At 42.7% G+C, this 14,277-nt stretch overlaps 1 protein-coding gene across 1 annotated transcript in view; it reads right to left on the bottom strand.

Annotated features, from left to right (window-relative positions):
- The window catches only part of LOC138965011 (plexin-B-like), a 36,210-nt gene continuing 21,933 nt past the window's right edge, over nucleotides 1-14,277 (bottom strand). Inside the window, exons 22-31 of the mRNA XM_070337134.1 lie at nucleotides 13,712-13,858; nucleotides 13,009-13,156; nucleotides 12,361-12,525; nucleotides 11,850-11,938; nucleotides 10,817-10,900; nucleotides 10,099-10,256; nucleotides 8,833-8,980; nucleotides 6,011-6,151; nucleotides 5,667-5,741; nucleotides 1-3,233 (exon numbers count right to left, since the gene is read on the bottom strand). Coding sequence (XP_070193235.1) covers nucleotides 3,120-3,233; nucleotides 5,667-5,741; nucleotides 6,011-6,151; nucleotides 8,833-8,980; nucleotides 10,099-10,256; nucleotides 10,817-10,900; nucleotides 11,850-11,938; nucleotides 12,361-12,525; nucleotides 13,009-13,156; nucleotides 13,712-13,858 — 1,269 coding nt within the window. The 3' untranslated portion in view covers nucleotides 1-3,119. The remainder of the gene's footprint in view (nucleotides 3,234-5,666; nucleotides 5,742-6,010; nucleotides 6,152-8,832; nucleotides 8,981-10,098; nucleotides 10,257-10,816; nucleotides 10,901-11,849; nucleotides 11,939-12,360; nucleotides 12,526-13,008; nucleotides 13,157-13,711; nucleotides 13,859-14,277) is intronic.

Raw genomic sequence — 14,277 nt, 5'->3', positions numbered from 1 at the left:
GCCTTATCATTATCATTTTCAACACTCATTTTGTTCATAAACAAATAGCTAAACACATTAACAGTAAACATAATTATCTCTGCTAGTCTTTTAGGTCTAAAGGCAGAAATTGCTAATCAGCACAGCTCAGGTTCAACGCCCAAATCCAACAACTAAATAATTATTAAAAGTAAATCTTAGCATTAAACAAAACTGTAATTGTATACAACTGGACATTTTCATGTAGCTGACCAGAAAAACTTGAAGTACAAGAATCATGACATACATATATCAAAGTTGGCAAGATTGTGGTACAATATTAAACGGGTCAGGACATCTTTTAATCAGATTTTAAAAACATTGTTAGCAATAAAATTAAAAAACTTGCAAAATTGTGTCAGCTTCCATGCATGGGTCTATATACCTTATACAATAAAAGCACAATTCACGAAGAGGAAATCAGTATAATTTATACATTCACTTTTCAGCACAGAACAAAAACAAACAAAAAAACTACAGAAAACAACCTCTAATCTTTTCTTATTTTTTCTGAGGATCCGACATTTTTACAGTGAATTAGTCAATACTGTCAGTACTGATCCCAGCTCTTGCAACAAAAACCGCATTTAAACGTGTTAGACATTAAAATGGGATACATCTGTTTCAAGCGTTTTTGACCTAAATAAAAACTGCCAGGAGATGCTCAGCAGTAAGATGTTGAACAAAAAGCGATAAAAATGTAAAGTCACAGATGCACTTGAGTATAATCCGAACGTGAGCTGATACTGGATTGAACCGTGCACTTGAACCGATTTACGAAAAAAATAAGCCATACTGACAGAATATCTCCCCTGCACGCACTGCAAACAATCTAAAAACACTTGCATCACAAAATATATACGATCGATTCATATAGGTCTGAAATTGAAAATGCTTAAAGCCACAAATAAATCATATTAAATGTGATCATTGCAAGGCCAGAAATCTTCCTTTTACATTGCACTTTGAAGGCATTGTTACAATATCCAGTTTCATCCAGGAAACACTAATCATAGACTCACATAACATACGTTTCAACTCTTCTCACATACACATGCAATTTAACGCTGTTCCGCATGAGCGTTTGCACAACACAAACATGCATGCATCCATGCACACATTGTCTTGGTCATCAAATGAAGTGGAGAAAAACCTGTGGTGTTTGCTTTTCCACATCAGCGCAATCAGCCTCGGTTGAGAATTATCACAAAATTGCACTATCACTTTGACGCAAGGGGCTGATGACTGGCAAACTCATGCACTCTAATCTTCATTTCCTTTGGATAGCAGGTAAAAAGCTGGATTGAGTGACACAAGTCTAGCTCAGTAGCTGAGAGTAAGACAGGTTAATACCTTCGTGTTTCTCTGCAGTTTAAGCGTTTCATTCTTCCTTTCAAAGAACCCCGTCGAGGCAAACATTGTTCGTGCTGAAGCACTGACAGAAGACCACCAGCACGTGTTTCAATTGCAACTGAACAAAGGAAAAGTCTGTAATACGTGTACCCACAAGCTTGGATACACCATGCAATACTCGTAGCAACCAGTGTCAGAGGTACCAATGCCTTGTGTCTGTACCATGGCCGATTCTATAAACCATTGTCGAAACTGCTCCAAAACAAAGTCTGCCCGGAACTTACAAACACTGCCAGCCCAAGTAACTCTGCAGCGCAGGACTAGCGCTCAATACCTTCGTGCAAGCTAGCGTAACAGAGATTTCACTGCATACATTTTCTGCAGTACACACGGGTCATTTTGACAAATTAAAGAAAACAAAACAGGTCATGGATAAGCTGTCGTGTCCAAATACTGATAACATCAAAGGGCACCCATTTATAAGAAACACAAATGTCCACCATTCTCACGCCAAACAGGCTGACTACTTGCACAAGGTTCCACATACTGACGAGGCGCTCACATTTTAACACAGCTCACATACAAACATTCGTCATGTGGATTTTTGTCAGTAGGTAGGATAAGTGGATTTCTTATTATAATGCTCTGTGAAACGGACACCACCACAAAGAAAAGTCTGACTGTTTCGCTTCCGTTTTCTACACTGATTAATCACACGAGCATTGCTTCGTCAGCAACAGTAGCTTTGACAGTCAAAAAGTCATATACTGGCTTTATTACAGCACCTTAAACACCAGAGAAAAAGTTGCTTCACTTGATTTCAGAAGCAATGGTATCATTTGAAGGCAGCTGTGTTTGTCTTTGGCTTAGAGTTTTGTCACCAAGTAGCCACTCCACTCCACTCTCACAGTTTGCGACACAAAGGCCACGAGGTGTGTCATGCCAAGAACGATGAAGACCAGTCTTATCTCCTTTGCCTCTGCAGTATGTTGGCATGGGGTCACCATTCCATAAAAGTATGGCAATGTTCGAAGGCAGCTGACGCCAGCACAACAAGTCTGTGTCAGGTCACGATTCCATAGAAAGTATACTGCTTGGTGTCAAGGCTGCTGACACTAGCAGTAGCACAACTTTGCACGGCAGGTCTGTATCAGGGTCAACATTCCTTGGAATAATGGCTGTGTGTGGAGGCAGCTGACACAATCATCAGGTCATAATTCCACGGATGTATAGCTTTGAGTGATGGTTACTGACACAAGCATCAGGTCATAATTCCCCGGCCACGGATGTATAGCTTTGAGTGATGGTTACTGACACAAGCATCAGGTCACAATTCCACGGATGTATAGCTTTGAGAGATGGTTACTGACACAAGCATCAGGTCTATATACCACAAATGTATAGCTTTCTGTGACAGCTACTGGCACAAGCGTTAGGTCACAATACCATGGAAGTGACGGCTGCTGGCACAAGCGTTAGGTCACAATACCATGGAAGTGACGGCTGCTGGCACAAGCGTTAGGTCACAATACCATGGAAGTGACAGCTACTGGCACAAGCGTTAGGTCACAATACCATGGAAGTGACGGCTGCTGGCACAAGCACAACTGTACACAGCAAGTCTAACAGGTCACGATTCCATTAAAGCAGTAGTAGCTCTGAAAGTCTGGCTCGTTTGAAGGCAGCTGGTGACCCCAGCACAGCCACAGTGTGAAGTGGGAGAGGCCCTTAAGGCTTGTAGAGCGGCGCTAGACGTAGGCCATGCGGGCGGACGGCCCCTCCATGGCAGTGATGACGTGACCCAGCTTGGCCGACATCTGCTGTGCGTTGGCCTGGTTGTCCTGCTCCAGGTCCTCTAGCAGCTGCAACGGCCACACATACAAGGTGTTATTGTCAACAAACAGGCCACACATACAAGGTGTTATTGTCAACAGGCCACACATACAAGGTGTTATTGTCAACAGGCAGGCCACACATACAAGGTGTTATTGTCAACAAACAGGCCACACATACAAGGTGTTATTGTCAACAAACAGGCCACACATACAAGGTGTTATTGTCAACAGGCCACACATACAAGGTGTTATTGTCAACAAACAGGCCACACATACAAGGTGTTATTGTCAACAAACAGGCCACACATACAAGGTGTTATTGTCAACAAACAGGCCACACATACAAGGTGTTATTGTCAACAAACAGGCCACACATACAAGGTGTTATTGTCAACAAACAGGCCACACATACAAGATGTTATTGTCAACAAACAGGCCACACATACAAGATGTTATTGTCAACAAACAGGCCACACATACAAGATGTTATTGTCAACAAACAGGCCACACATACAAGGTGTTATTGTCAACAATCAGGCCACACATACAAGATGTTATTGTCAACAAACAGGCCACACATACAAGGTGTTCTTGTCAACAAACAGGCCACACATACAAGGTGTAATTGTCAACAAACAGGCCACACATACAAGGTGTTATTGTCAACAGGCAGGCCACACATACAAAGTGTTATTGTCAACAAACAGGCCACACATACAAGGTGTTATTGTCAACAAACAGGCCACACATACAAGGTGTTATTGTCAACAAACAGGCCACACATACAAGGTGTTATTGTCAACAAACAGGCCACACATACAAGATGTTATTGTCAACAAACAGGCCACACATACAAGGTGTTATTGTCAACAGGCCACACATACAAGGTGTTATTGTCAACAGGCCACACATACAAGATGTTATTGTCAACAGGCACAGGGGAACCCCCCCTTTAAGACCTCCAAAGATCTGAGAAAATCGGGTCTTAAGAATAAAATGGGGGTACATTTACAGAGGTTATGAACACAAAGTCTGAGAAAACAAGGTCTTAACAAGTCGCGTAAAGCGAAATTACTACATTTAGTCAAGCTGTGGAACTCACAGAATGAAACTGAACGCGCTGCATTTTTTCACAATGACCGTAGTCCGCCGCTCGTGGAAAAGGCAGTGAAATTAACGAGCCTGTTTAGCGCGGGGGTGGTTGCGCTGTGCTGCATAGCACGCTTTTCTGTGCCTCTCTTCGTTTTAACTTTCTGAGCGTGTTTTTAATCCAAACATATCATATTTATATGTTTTTGGAATCAGGAACCGACAAGGAATACGATAAAATTGTTTTTAAATCGATTTCGGACATTTTTATTTTAATCATAATTTTCTTATTTTCAATTTTCAGAGCTTGTTTGTAATCCAAATATAACATATCTATATGTTTTTAGAATCAGAAAATGACGAAGAATAAGATGAAGTTATTTTTGGATCGTTTAATAAATATATATTTTTTTAATTACAAGTTTCCGATTTTTAATGACCAAAGTCATTCATTAGTTCTTAAGCCACCAAGCTGAAATGCAATACCAAAGTCCGGCCTTCGTCTAAGATTGCTTGGCCAAAATTTCAATCAATTTGATTGAAAAATGAGGGTGTGACAGTGCCGCCTCAACTTTTACAAAAAGCCGGATATGTCGTCATCAAAGGTATTTATCGAAAAAATGAAAAAAACGTCCGGGGATATCATTCCCAGGAACTCTCATGTCAAATTTCATAAAGGTCGGCCCAGTAGTTTAGTCTGAATCGCTCTACACACACACACGCACAGACAGACACAGACAGACACAAACACAGACACAGACACACACACACATACACCATGACCCTCGTCTCGATTCCCCCTCTATGTTAAAACATTTAGTCAAAACTTGACTAAATGTAAAAAGGAGAGTCTTAAATTGGGGTGTGTGTGTGTGTGTGTGTGTGTGTGTGTGTGTGTGTGTGTGTGTGTGTGTGTGTTAACAGGGGGTTACCACTGTATTTGCTATTGGTATTTGAATTATAATTATTGTTCTGTGCGGTTACCCTCATGCAAATTCGGGCTGCTTTCTCACGTGGGAAAGCGAGCTGCGCGCGAGCTGCCATACAGTACGGCGCTGGCCTTTTATTGTTCTTTTTCCTGCATGCATGTATTCACAAACAATGGTGACGTTTAGCAAAGATTTTACTTCTTGCCCCATGGTCTGAAAAATAATGTAGTTGAGAATTTTTGTCTTGGTACCTACCAAGACTATCTTTAGCAGAAAATGAGACATCACACGCTGCTACGCTAGGGAAAAGTGGTGCCAGACTGCTCTCAAGATAATGAATAAAAAGGTGTACATTTAACACAAACAAAAAACACAAGTCTAAAAGTATGGTGCTAATGTTTACCAAGCAATCAAGGGAGAAAAATAATCTGTTGAAACTAACCTCATTACTAAACTTGGAAGCGAAGGAATAGAGTTCTCGTAAGGCACTGGAGATGTAGAACTTCCCAGAGCACATCTGAAACAGAAAAATAAAAACCCTCATTTATCAGATGCACACACCTGGAAGGCATCAACCCAAGCAAAATCTTAAACTCTGTAGGGACATGCAATAGTGTTCTTTTCATGTATAAACAAGAATAAGAAATTAACCATACAGTCAAGCCCGGAATCTAGACACACTAGCGGCGAAGCAATTACAGTCGAGCTATGACAAACATCCGATTAGCTCTCACTTTCACAACACACACACACGCATACAAGACTGTCAAGAAAAAAGTATCTTACCCTGGAGACGTCAGCAAGATATGTACTGATGTCCTGGTCGCTGATGGGCGGCGTGTCTCGAATTTCAGAAAAATATTTCTCCACCAGCTTGCGATAATGCACGATGTCTTTGGCAAACAACAGCTTGTTGGACGGAGAGTCCTGCACACACACACACAGAAAGGCAACGTAAGGTTTGGTACCCAGCTCAAGTGAGCATGCAGTTTAATACATTCTGCTCTATTTTTTTCAACAGAAATAGTTTTCTCCTACTGGAATGTGTTAAACTTGATGTCTAAGTCTTTGTAGCAGCAGTGAACGTATGTTTAGATCTGACATTGTGAAACCTATCACCACCAAAGCTAAGCCTTAACAAGAAGGAAGGAAGGAAAGAAGGAAGGGAGAAAGAGACAAAGAATCAAAGGTAGCTATCACCAAACCCTAGTCCTAATGCATAGCTTCTTGTGTCATGCCATTTAATATACTTGTCTTAATGCATAGCTTCTTGTGTCATGCCATTACATATACTTCTCTTAATGCATAGCTTCTTGTGTCATGCCATTAAATATACTTGTCTTAATGCATAGCTTCTTGTGTCATGCCATTAAATATACTTGCATGGTCATCAATGAATCAGGTATCTTGATATTTTCGTGTTTCTATAACCCGTCAAACTCTGACATGGATGACAGAATCTTTTCCGTGCACACTTGGTCTTGCGTTTGCGTGTACACACAAAGCACTATAGGCACTAGCAGGTCTGCACATTAGTTGAAAAATCTGCATCCTCAACCAACCAAGCTCAACCAGGATTCGAACACTGAAAAATCTCCATCCTCAACCAACCAAGCTCAGCCAGGATTCGAACACTGAAAAATCTCCATCCTCAACCAACCAAGCTCAGCCAGGATTCAAACACTGAAAAATCTCCATCCTCAACCAACCAAGCTCAGCCAGAATTCGAACACTGAAAAATCTCCATCCTCAACCAACCAAGCTCAGCCAGGATTCGAACACTGAAAAATCTTCATCCTCAACCAACCAAGCTCAGCCAGGATTCGAACACTGAAAAATCTTCATCCTCAACCAACCAAGCTCAGCCAGGATTCCAACACTGAAAAATCTCCATCCTCAACCAACCAAGCTCAGCCAGGATTCGAACACTGAAAAATCTCCATCCTCAACCAACCAAGCTCAGCCAGGATTCGAACACTGAAAAATCTCCATCCTCAACCAACCAAGCTCAGCCAGGATTCGAACACTGAAAAATCTCCATCCTCAACCAACCAAGCTCAGCCAGGATTCGAACACTGAAAAATCTCCATCCTCAACCAACCAAGCTCAGCCAGGATTCGAACACTGAAAAATCTCCATCCTCAACCAACCAAGCTCAGCCAGGATTCAAACACTGAAAAATCTCCATCCTCAACCAACCAAGCTCAGCCAGGATTCAAACACTGAAAAATCTCCATCCTCAACCAACCAAGCTCAGCCAGGATTCGAACACTGAAAAATCTCCATCCTCAACCAACCAAGCTCAGCCAGGATTCGAACACTGAAAAATCTCCATCCTCAACCAACCAAGCTCAGCCAGGATTCGAACACTGAAAAATCTCCATCCTCAACCAACCAAGCTCAGCCAGGATTCGAACACTGAAAAATCTCCATCCTCAACCAAGCAAGCTCAGCCAGGATTCGAACACTGAAAAATCTCCATCCTCAACCAACCAAGCTCAGCCAGGATTCGAACACTGAAAAATCTCCATCCTCAACCAACCAAGCTCAGCCAGGATTCGAACACTGAAAAATCTCCATCCTCAACCAACCAAGCTCAGCCAGGATTCGAACACTGAAAAATCTCCATCCTCAACCAACCAAGCTCAGCCAGGATTCGAACACTGAAAAATCTCCATCCTCAACCAACCAAGCTCAGCCAGGATTCGAACACTGAAAAATCTCCATCCTCAACCAACCAAGCTCAGCCAGGATTCGAACACTGAAAAATCTCCATCCTCAACCAACCAAGCTCAGCCAGGATTCGAACACTGAAAAATCTCTATCCTCAACCAACCAAGCTCAGCCAGGATTCGAACACTGAAAAATCTCTATCCTCAACCAACCAAGCTCAGCCAGGATTCGAACACTGAAAAATCTCCATCCTCAACCAACCAAGCTCAGCCAGGATTCGAACACTGAAAAATCTCCATCCTCAACCAACCAAGCTCAGCCAGGATTCGAACACTGAAAAATCTCCATCCTCAACCAACCAAGCTCAGCCAGGATTCAAACACTGAAAAATCTCCATCCTCAACCAACCAAGCTCAGCCAGGATTCGAACACTGAAAAATCTCCATCCTCAACCAACCAAGCTCAGCCAGGATTCCAACACTCAACCTTCCTCATGGGAGGCTGGCGTTTTATCTACCAGGCCAAGACAATCATCAAGGCATTGATGAGGCCAAGGACAAACAGAGATGACTACCACACAATGTCCAGAGAGCAGCAAGTCAACCTCATCAGGCTGCGTACTGGCCACAACAGGCTCAATGCTCACATGAACCGAAAGTTCAAGCTGGCGCCATCACCAACCTGTGCCTGCGGTCAAGAAGACCAAACAGCGGAACACATCTTACAGCGATGTCCCTTACTAGATGAGGAACGAAAAGAAGTGTGGCCGTCACCAACTCCCTTGCAGACCAAACTATACGGCAGTCGACAGGAGTTGGAGAAAACGACAACATTTATCACCAGTGCTGGACTGATTGTGTAACCTCTGCGAACGCCAAGAAGAAGAAGATCTACCAGGCCATTGTGCCTGTCAACTTTCTGCATACAATGCTTACCTTCCCCAGCCTGTGTTCTGACGTGGAACAACTGTCCATGAAGGTCTGTCCCACCACGCTCAAACACGAGTCCACGATGAGCGGCTTGTTGATGTCAAACACAAAGTCTGGGTTCTTCATGATGTTCACCCAGAAACGCAGGGGCAGGCTGTCAACACAAATACAGCACAACATGTCAATGCTTTGTCACTGTAGTTAAAGTACATGTTAATATCAAGAGAAGAGAAACTAAAAAAAACTAAAACAATGGTTACCCTTGCGTGAATCTTTCAAAGATAATAATTTACCAGGATGGCCCTAATTTAAGATGAACTAAAATACAAAATAGCCTTGCAAGAAAGTGTCTAGCACCCTTTCAAAATTCAGGTTGTAACCAATACCTAACAAGAAGGGCAAAGCCCATACGACTCACATGCTTTACACATTTTTCCTACCAAAATACATGTGACCTTGACCCAAGGTCAAGGTCATCCAAGGTCATGCAACACAAAGCTGTTAATTCAAGACATAGGAAGTACAATGGTGCTTATTGGCTCTTTCTACCATGAGATATGGTCACTTTTAGTGGTTCACTACCTTATTTTGGTCACATTTCATAAGGGTCAAAGTGACCTTGACCTTGATCATATGTGACCAAATGTGTCTCATGATGAAAGCATAACATGTGCCCCACATAATTTTTAAGTTTGAAACAGTTATCTTCCATAGTTCAGGGTCAAGGTCACTTCAAAATATGTATACAATCCAACTTTGAAGAGCTCCTGTGACCTTGACCTTGAAGCAAGGTAAACCAAACTGGTATCAAAAGATGGGGCTTACTTTGCCCTATATATCATATATAGGTGAGGTATTGAATCTCAAAAACTTCAGAGAAAATGGGAAAAGTGTGAAAAATAGCTGTTTTTTAGGCAACATTTATGGCCCCTGCGACCTTGACCTTGAAGCAAGGTCAAGATGCTATGTATGTTTTTTGGGGCCTTGTCATCATACACCATCTTGCCAAATTTGGTACTGATAGACTGAATAGTGTCCAAGAAATATCCAACGTTAAAGTTTTCCGGACGGACGTCTGGACGGACGGACGTCCGGACGGATGGACGGACGACTCGGGTGAGTACATAGACTCACTTTTGCTTCGCATGTGAGTCAAAAAACCAAAATCTCCAAAACAGCAACTTATCCAAAAACAGAAATGACAGCACTGGAACTCCACCACCACCACCACCACAAACAACAGAAACAACCATGTCGATTAATTTCTCTCACCTGTTGCATTTCCAGGTGTGCACGACCTCGGGGTCAGAAATGCCGTATCGCACGGCCTCCTGGTCCAGAAAGTCGAAGAGAAACTTGACTATGGGCGGCACATTGCCGGCTGCTAGCACCGTCTTGAACAGGTCGTCCACATACTTCTGTAGTGTACCCTGTGAGGAAAAGAGAGATGGTTGAAAGGTAAAGGTTGCCGAAATAAGTCTAAAGAAAGGAATGAAAACATAGATAAGGGTTCAAGGTGAAAGCACCTAGCAAGACTGTGTGAAAAAGAGAGAGAGAGAGAGAGAGAGAGAGAGAGAGAGAGAGAGAGAGAGAGAGAGAGAGAGAGAGAGAGATAGAAAGAGAGAGAACTTCCATATGACCACATAGGAGCTGAGGTAGATGCTATGTGACAGCTTCTTCAACCTGAAAGTATTTAACGTATTGGAGCAATGAGTGTATCTCCTCGTTTCCTCTCTCAGCTTCATTGATGATTTCCACGCTCCAAATTGCAATAATCTACAATGCAACCTTGGAACTCACAATGACTGACTGTACTTCCATGAGGCCTTATTTTTGTCTTACTAATTTTGTTGAAAAATGCACGTGACAATTGAATCTTTCTCTTAAACGATCACAGGTTTTCGTTCTTCAATGTAACAACTTTAGCACACACAAAAATACTAATATGACTTTCTCATTTTAGAAGCAGTGAAAGAAAGTGCAAACACACCTTTGTGGATAGAAGCCTGGTGAGGAAGATTTCGGAGATCATTTTGACCCCACCGTCTCGAACATGCCCATCGTCATGTTTTGCCTGGAGACGGACCAAACATGTGTACAAAATGTGTAACATAACAGAAAAAGTTCTTTTAAAAAAGAATGTAAATGTGACTGGGAAAAAACAACAACACAACATCCAAGTATTGAACATCAAGACAGCTAGGAGAAATCAAAGACTCATTGTGGTACGAGTACTGCACGTACATGCATCACAAAAGGGGAACACTTAAAATCTGTGATAAACACAGGCTGTTACAGCCCCAGAACACACTCTTGTCAGACGAGCTACAGTATGTGCAACTAACATTATACAGTGAAACCCCCCAATGTAAGACTTTCCCTGTTTGTTTGTTTGTTTGTTTGTTTGCTTAACGCCCAGCCGACCACGAAGGGCCATATCAGGGCGGTGCTGCTTTGACATATAACGTGCGCCACACACAAGACAGAAGTCGCAGCACAGGCTTCATGTCTCACCCAGTCACATTATTCTGACACCGGACCAACCAGTCCTAGCACTAACCCCATAATGCCAGACGCCAGGCGGAGCAGCCACTAGATTGACAATTTTAAAGTCTTAGGTATGACCCGGCCGGGGTTCGAACCCACGACCTCCCGTTCACGGGGCGGACGCCTTACCACTAGGCCAACCGTGCTGGTCTTTCCCTGTTTAAAGTCCTTGATTTTGAGGTGTTGCTGTTCATAAGCCCTGTAAATTTACCTCCAGTTTAATTAAGACTCCCTCCTTTTAAGGCTTGATTTTCTCAGATTTGTGCAAGGTGGGAGCAACTCAGTTTGCGACAGGCAGTCAGTGTTAAACGGCCCGACACGGCAAGGCAATTTTCCTTGTTTTTATAAGGACAGTACTCAAATCTTTGAGTCTTTGAGTTTTGAGTCTTTGAGTTTTGAGGTCTTAGAAGGAGAGTTCCACTGTATTCAAAATAAGCAAGAGGCTGGTTTCAAAAGCAGAATTAAGTGATGCTTACCAGATGCCATATTCTGGTGTTGTTGTCGCTGTCTGTCTTCATGGGGTACTGGCTGGCCATGGACATCAGCAGAGCATGGTCAAGCGTACCTGTCATAACACACACGCACACTGTCATTTTACATTTATCACACAGTTTCATCAACATTTAAAAAAACCAATCCCATATCTGCTTCAACCCATTAGTTACAATTACAGTCACATATTTCAGGAAAAGAAAGCCAAAGAATGAACGACCACAACTTAATCAGAAAAAAAGAGTAAATTTCAAGTCAAGCACAATAATCTGAACACATACAAATGCATTTGTCCCATCCCAACATCCCTTGCTTATAACAAATGTCAATGCAGACGTAAAAATACATTTGTGCAAAAAACACAAGTGTACTTGCGAGCTTCAGCCCATGAACGCAGAAGAAGAAGAAGAAATGTCCATGCAAAATCAACCAAAACAGGACTATCTTCTGCAAGAAGTAAACCGTGCCAGCAAATCAACAGTGTGAGACGCTCACCATTGAGAGTTTTGTAGGTGTGTTGGCGATGCAACAAGGACATGAAGGCCCCGTCGTGCACTTTGTAGAAGGATAGCGTGTTCAGTCGCCGCCACCCATCCTTGTTGTAGGACGCTATGTCCTCGTCATTCAGCGTCAGCGGACCCGTGGGACCGTTTCTCCACTCTGCAAAGCAACACAAAACTTTATCATCAATGTGCTGTACTACCGACCATCAGCTGATTCACCAAAGGATAACTGGCGATTTTGCCAATGGCTTGCAAGTACATGTACTCACACACAAATGACACATACAACCTCTCTCCCTCACACAGATATTTTTACTAGTGCAGCTAAGATTTTCTCCTGTTCTAGATGGATAAAGAAAACATGATGCAAATAAGTCTACTCAAGTAACCTCATGTCATGTGTGTGTGTGTGTGTGTGTGTGTGTGTGTGTGTGTGTGTGTGTTTGTGTGTGTGTGTGTGTGTGCATGTGTGTGAGTATTTGTATGCACAAACATGTTTTGTGTGTGTTTGTTTGGTGCTCAGCACTTAATGAAAAAGCCTCTATCTTAACACAACAATGCGCTGCCGAAAAAGATGAGAGCAAGACAGCATACAAACAACAATCCACATACAGCAAACAACCTGCAGTGCAGCACATACCCAGTTCCAGGTCCTCCATGCAGGGTCTCTGTGAGTAGGGGATGTTCTTGAACAGGTGGTCGAGGATCTTCTCCTTGCACTGCATGATGGTGTCGCAGTCCAACACTCGCAGCTGTACAACCTCCACTCCGTGCTCCACGTTCAGTGTCTGCAAAGGACGAGGACAAAATATACTACACAGTTCAGAGACATCCTGCTTGCTGCCGCGCGGGCAGAGAAAATATTCCCTCTTTATCTTCACCATGCTGGCAGCAAAACCCGTGACGCCGAGGTGTTTTCAGACAGGCCAGACACAGGTTGTCCTGGAGGTGTACAGTGAAAACTCCATTTTTAAGACTTTAAACAAAAAAGTACAAAGTGCCTTTATTAATATAACAACTTTCTTATTAGCTCATTATTCATTCTAAATAGTAATGCCTAACCAAAAGCATACACCAAAGTCATTGATCCCTCTCACTGCATTAAAAAAGAATGCGTATGCTGCCTGAATGGCGGGGTAAAAACGCTCATACACGTAAAAATCCACTCATGCTAAAAACATGAGTGAACGTGGGAGTCTAAGCCCATGAACGAAGAAGAAAAAGAGAAAACAAGGAGAGAGTGAGATAGAGCATGCACGAGAGAGAGAGAGAGAGAGAGAGAGGAGGGGGTAGGAATGCCATGGCAGACAAAGAATGAGGGGCATCAAGAAAAGGTATCTTACCAAACTCCTAGGCTCTATCTTCTCCCTAAGCAGCCTGTCCTCTGACAAGGAATACCTGGCGTCGCCCGTCACGGCGTCCACCGGACCTTTCTCTACCTGCAGCTTGATGGCTTTGTACAGCATGAACAGTGACGCTCCCGCGTGCTCCTGGAACATACACGTTTTCGTACAGCAATAAGAAATGCACTTCTTTTAACCCTTTCGCTTCCTGTAGGACGTCACCTGACGTCCTGTGTAAACTGCTTCACATGCAACAAACCTTTCAATAAACAACAGAAGAAGACGAAAACAACAAACAAACACTGAAACAGTGTATGTGTGTATATGTGAGTGTATGTATGTGTGTGTTTGTGAGTTTGTGAGTTTGTGTGTTTGTGTGTGTGTGTGTGTGGTGTACTCATTTAGTATGGAAGAGCACACTGTAAGTTGTCAATCCAGGTAAACACAGGTAATACTTTTGTCAACAAATATCCTGCCAGCAAACAGTTTAAAACATTATTGGCTGCAGACAGGCTTTCCCCTAAAACAGAATTTTACCATTTTCAGGACATGTGACGTTTTCCTTT

The sequence above is a fragment of the Littorina saxatilis genome, linkage group LG4 (assembly GCF_037325665.1).
Source record: "Littorina saxatilis isolate snail1 linkage group LG4, US_GU_Lsax_2.0, whole genome shotgun sequence".
In the NCBI taxonomy this organism is placed as follows: Eukaryota; Metazoa; Mollusca; class Gastropoda; order Littorinimorpha; family Littorinidae; genus Littorina; species Littorina saxatilis.
Note: the sequence above shows the minus strand (reverse complement) of the source record. Positions and strands in the feature narration are given on the sequence as shown.